The 5,604-nt window shown below is 40.2% G+C and overlaps 1 protein-coding gene across 1 annotated transcript; it reads right to left on the bottom strand.

The window, feature by feature from the left end:
• Positions 1 to 1,061: 1,061 nt before the first annotated feature.
• Positions 1,062 to 5,604, bottom strand: LOC137372576 (tumor necrosis factor ligand superfamily member 6-like). The gene is made up of 4 exons (XM_068036512.1): positions 5,219 to 5,604; positions 5,084 to 5,123; positions 4,472 to 4,528; positions 1,062 to 2,435 (listed from the first exon to the last, which is right to left on the bottom strand). Exons 1-4 carry the CDS (start codon positions 5,453 to 5,455, stop codon positions 2,032 to 2,034), a joined length of 738 nt encoding a protein of 245 aa, XP_067892613.1. The 5' UTR covers positions 5,456 to 5,604; the 3' UTR covers positions 1,062 to 2,031.

Genomic DNA, 5,604 nt, shown 5'->3' with positions numbered 1-5,604 from the left:
GACATGTAAATTAACTTACCTGCAGGCAGTGGCCGTCCCACACCGATTTTATGGCCTCCGTTTGGCCTTCGCACACCATATGGAGTTCCGAGGTGAGAACCTGATGGGAAGGGGAGGGAGGAATAAAATTTTCAGGATGGGAGGGGTGGGGGAGCAGGGAAATCACATTTTATTGGATGTGGGAATGGTGGGAAGGGATTGAAGGGCAAAAGTTAGAAGGTTGTTGGGGGGGGGGGTGGGGGTGGAGTTCGGGTTGGGAAAAAGGCAAATGTTGGTCATATCGGGCGTTGAAATGACCATTGAAGGGGTTAGGGAAGAGCCTCCATAACTTTATTATTTGTTAATTAAAAATTCCGAATACTTTTCCTTTAAAAATTAAAATTACTTCTAAGAGCTTAAAGCCCTTTAAAAATGGCCCGGGCACCAGACGCCATTGCTGGGGACGCGGCAACTGCCCACTCCACGTCATAGGGTGTGGCCGCTCTGCCCCCTCTATTTAAATCAGCCCCCACGCGTAATATCACGGGGACCCTTTCACGTCAAGTTCAAAGTGTGTCGCTGTGGAACACAGGAATAAAATCCAGCCACAAGAGTGGGACTTGAACCCACAACCTTCTGACTCAGAAGCAATAGTGCTACCAACTGAGCCATAGCAGACAGTACACAAATAGCACTGGAAGGTATCCATTTGGTGGCAATGAAATGGTGAAATGAAAGATTAGCTCCTGATCTTAACAAAGCCATTGTGGAGAAGCTGGAGACTTTTCCACTGGGATGGAGGGGAAGGAGCAGGAAGAAAAGGACAGGGAATACTGGAGGGATGTTATCATATCTCTGTCCTCATATCAAGGCCTGAAGAGCACCATTGAGAGAGTCCTGTTTGGGGCTGCAGGCATTGCATGGCCCATTGAGTCTTGTAAAAAGGATGAAAATGAATAGAATTTTGCATCCTCATTAAAAAGGAAATAGAAGTATGCCATTAGATTCCTAATCACACATGCTTACTCATTTCTATAGACTGTTTTTCTAAGATTGAGTTTTATTCATAAATAATTTGCCATATATAAAAATAAACCAATCTAAGAGTTACATTCTACAATTGTCATTGTGGAAGTTATTATTGCACAAATATTTATCATAAATTGGTTACTATAGTGTGCTGTGTTTTAAAGTGACATAAAATCAAAGACTGTCCATTCGGACATGCTTTGCTGCCACAGGTACTTTCTCACATAGAACAAATCACAAATCAGTAATGCAATGAGACCACATAGAATCCATGCATAACTATACATTTCTCAGGCAAAGCCTCTCTACATTTCACTGGGATAAATTTACATTTGTACACACAGCCAAATCCATTTGCACTCAAACCTAATTTAAGCAGGTTTCAAAACTGATGAAATCATTGTTAAGGCAAGATTTATCACTCATCAAGGGCTATCACAGCCAGTCCTGTTGCAAACCTAATTGTAAGCAGGACACAACATGGTCTTTTCCTGTATATGCACAGTCCCATGTTTTACATGTATATTTTCATTGAATTTTTGAACGTTATTACATTTCCAGTCAGTTGCTATTTGCTGCTTATTACCATCTGTTTGCCAATGTTGAAGGATCCACAGACAATAGTCAGAAGAAGAACACGACTGGAAGTGGTGCAGCATCACAGTGCATCAGTCAGTGCACCAGTCCATGATTCAAGTGCCACCTCTTTTCACTTTGTACCCCCTGCCCCCCTCCCTTTTGCCCCCACAGGGCAAATTCTCTTTCCCAGGCTGGGCTACTGGGAGCTGCCAAGTGGTGAACAGTTTCATCCTCTAGAAAACAGGGTAGGAATATCAAGTGAGTTGCCTTCTTAAATCTGTTTCCAGTTGAGAAATGATGTGCTGGGACTTGGGATAAATCAAAGCCCAAAGATTTTAAATGGCGGTGCTGCGGACATGGGTGGGTAAAATGTTTTTATTTATTTATTTTTTTTTAAATAGAGCTATTTCAGCTTTTCAGTAATATATAAATTAGCAATATGAACTAAAGCCTATACAATCCAAAGAAAGTTTTAGACTCATCAAAGTTAACTAGCTTTGGATATGACACATTGACATAAAGGGATTCACCTTTTAAGAGCTGTATTATTCCTGCTTGATAGCTATTTGTAGCCCATTCCCTGCTGTACACAGAACAATAGTTTGTTTTCCTGGTTTCCATTAGAATTAAGTCTTTATGATAGCGGTCCGTTCGTTTGAACACGATGTGCTCTAAGTTCTTGTTTTCTTCACACTTATGCGATCGGAAATAGATCTTTGAGTAAACAAAGAAAATCCCAGATTCATTGACAACCAGGCCTCTGTCTTTGTATAGAACACCCCTGGTAAAGGCATGGCCTCTGTGATCATCCCACATGAGAGGGTTGGATCCTGCAGTGATTGCATCCCCTGCAATAAAGTCATTGCAAATAAAGATTAAAAAACAATTCAAGTTTAAACACAATGTGTACTGAATACTCTACATTGGGGAGACCAAGCGCAGACTGGGTGACCGCTTTGCGGAACATCTCCGCTCAGTTCGCAAGCAGGACCCTGAGCTTCCGGTTGCTTGCCATTTCAACACTCCCCCCTGCTCTCATGCTCACATCTCTGTCCTGGAATTGCTGCAGTATTCCAGTGAACATCAACGCAAGCTCGAGGAACAGCATCTCATCTATCGATTAGGCACACTACAGCCTGCCGGACTGAACATTGAGTTCAATAATTTCAGAGCATGACAGCCCCCCATTTTACTTTCATTTTTAGTGATTTTTTTTTTCTTTCTTTTTACATTCTTTTTTACATTTTTTACAATCTTTTTTTTGCATTTATTTCATTTCATCTTAGTTTGTTCAGTTTGCTTACTCACTGTTTTTTTCAGGTTTGCACTTGCTGCTGTTCAATATTCAGTGTATTAACACCTAATTTGTACTAATGCTTTGTCTTTCAACACACTATTAACATATTGTTTGCCTTTGCTCCGTGACCTTTTGGTCAGCTATGCGGCCTGGTCCAATCTAGACCTCCTTTGTTATCTCTTGCCCCACCCCCACCTCACTTGCTTATAACCTGTGACTTTTCTAATATTTGTCAGTTCCGAAGAAGGGTCACTGACCCGAAACGTCAACTCTGCTTCTCTTTCCACAGATGCTGCCAGACCTGCTGAGTGGTTCCAGCATTTCTTGTTTTTATTTATGTGTGTACTGAATACTCACTGGTTTAAGTGTTATTTGGACTACTTATATTGTATGAGTGACAAGGATAACAGAAACTGAATGCTTGAGGCAAATGTATCTACATGGCACCTCATTGGTATGGATTCTGCTTCTACTGTGGTGGAATTATGTTACAGTGAAAGGAATTTTCAGTATGATATTGTTTCTAATTCAAATACATGTTGTTATAGGTATGGAGATTGCTGAACTATTCCTTGTTGTAGGAACTAACATAACTTAGATTTATAATTTACAGAGGTCTAGTACCAGATTCAAGAAATTAAGATTAAGAGTTTGAGAACTGTGACAGTCTATATGTATGATACAGTACTTACTAATTGTGTTGGTGACAGCTAGTGGCAAGATAGCGATACTGCACCAACTTTGATTTTCTGTTATGTAGAAAGGTTGTCTGATTTGGAGAGTTTGGGACATGACGATTAGGAACAGGAAAAGTCCTATAAATCCATGCATTTTTTGTCGATATTAGTCCAACTTCCTTCTCACCATTTCCCTCAATCCTTTCACACTATCCAGAAACATACTTAATTGACTCTTCAACCAGATTTTACTATTAGGCTCAATCTTCTCTTATAATTTAATCCATATGACTATTTCCCTCTTCTGTGAAACCTTAATTTCCTAATTTTTAATTGATTTCCACCCCGCCCCCCACCCCACCCAGTGCTTGGAGCTTTTGTTAGTGTGAAAAGTTTGGATCAACTTTATCAATTCTCCCATAAAATTTTGAAAACTTCTACTAGGTTGCCCTGAAGCCTTTCCTTTTCCAGTGAGAACAAATGGAAAGTCCTTAATCCTCAAAGATTCCTGAGAGCAGGGATTATCTTTGATGCCCAATTCTGCACAAATTCAAGGGCAATAAAACCTTTTCTATGCTGTCTGACCAAATGCAACTGTCCACTGTGCACTTGGACATTTAGCCTAATCTAACACTGATTGAAACCAAAGATAGAAGTGGTCTTTAAAATTGTACCTCTCCGTTTCATTCCTTATTTTTGTAGGTTTACTTTTGTCAAATCTGCTTTGGTTTCCTTCTCTTGATGTTTTCCCCCTATATCTGCACAGCTCAGCTGCTTCATTCCCTTGCTTGACCTATTCTTGCATCTCTGCCATTAGTTTCTATTTCACTATCTGTCCTTTTTTTCTCTTCATATTCCATTTTTTAATGTTCATTCTACTCTTCCTATGTAACAATATGTAATTACTGACCTGTGAGATGTGCAGCTGTTCTGAGATCCTTAGGTGGCTTTGTAACATTCTGAGCTCCTATTAAAAGACATAAGTAGTGAAGACATGGCAATCAGAGACAGAACAGCATATAGGATCATATTCTAAACAAATACAAGCTCAGTTATAGATAACTTTTTTTGAGAGTCAGTTAGATTGATTGAATCAATGAGGTGTTTGCAAAAGAATATTCATATGTATCTCAGTCAGGTTACAATAAGTGAAATGAAACTAACATCCTATCCATTCAAAAATACATCAAAGTGAGTGTGTTTGTGGCTGCCCATATGGTTACATTCCAGAAAGCCAGTTGATGAAGAATAGTACTTGAGCCAATCTTTACTCAAATATTTATTTAGTGAAACATTACAAGCATACGCCTCCTATTTCCATTCCGTTTGATGCTGGTTGTGTTTAGTCCTTCTTCTATTATCATTCTCTTTGAAATCTCAAAATTGGCCCGTTTGGCCCTGAAATATAATGGAACCCTCTGATGTGTGCTGGGTCCCAAGAGGCAATAAAGTCATATGTGCTAGATTTTCACATCATGCCTATGAAATATTGCATATTTGCATTTAATTAGCCCATACTCACCAATAATCTTCTCTGCATGTGGACCCTTGCCTCCATTACCCTGATAAAAAGGAACACAAAGATTAGTTCGCATATTCTGATCTCTTGATTTATTTCTCCCATCCCCACCTCCCAATATTTTGCCTGGGCATGTACCTGTTTCATTTCGTGGATCTCCTTTCGAAGATCAATTAAATAGACAGTCCCTAGAGCCAGCCCTGCCAGTGCTAGGAGAACTAAGTTCAGAAGCAAAATGATGCCCATAGTCTTCCAATCCAGCTTTCTCTTTTTCTTCAATGTCGGCAGTGCCCAGGCTGGTGCTGGCACATAAGGATTGAGGTTCGGACCGCCATCCACCGTATACACTTGTGGATATAGATAATTCTGTTGCATGGTTCGATTACACAAAAAATAAGCGGTGTTGTATTTCCTACAGTGTACGACGACCCCTCCTTCAGTAGTCTGTCCAAGAGCAGAGTAATCCACTGGCTCACGTATTGCAGACCAAGCTTTCAGGTTTTGCTCACCCCACCTCCGGTGCT

The sequence above is a fragment of the Heterodontus francisci genome, chromosome 8 (genome assembly GCF_036365525.1).
Source record: "Heterodontus francisci isolate sHetFra1 chromosome 8, sHetFra1.hap1, whole genome shotgun sequence".
Taxonomy (NCBI): Eukaryota; Metazoa; Chordata; class Chondrichthyes; order Heterodontiformes; family Heterodontidae; genus Heterodontus; species Heterodontus francisci.
Note: the sequence above shows the minus strand (reverse complement) of the source record. Positions and strands in the feature narration are given on the sequence as shown.

Bases quoted from the DNA above. Each gene is read 5' to 3' on its own strand.
- LOC137372576 (XM_068036512.1), bottom strand. From the start codon at position 5,455: ATGCAACAGAATTATCTATATCCACAAGTGTATACGGTGGATGGCGGT. The intron at 5,124-5,218 runs GTACATGCCCAG...CCTTTTTATCAG, and splicing joins AGATCCACGAAATGAAACAG to GGTAATGGAGGCAAGGGTCC. The intron at 2,436-4,471 runs GTCAGTAATTAC...ACTTTATTGCAG, and splicing joins AACAGCTGCACATCTCACAG to GGGATGCAATCACTGCAGGA.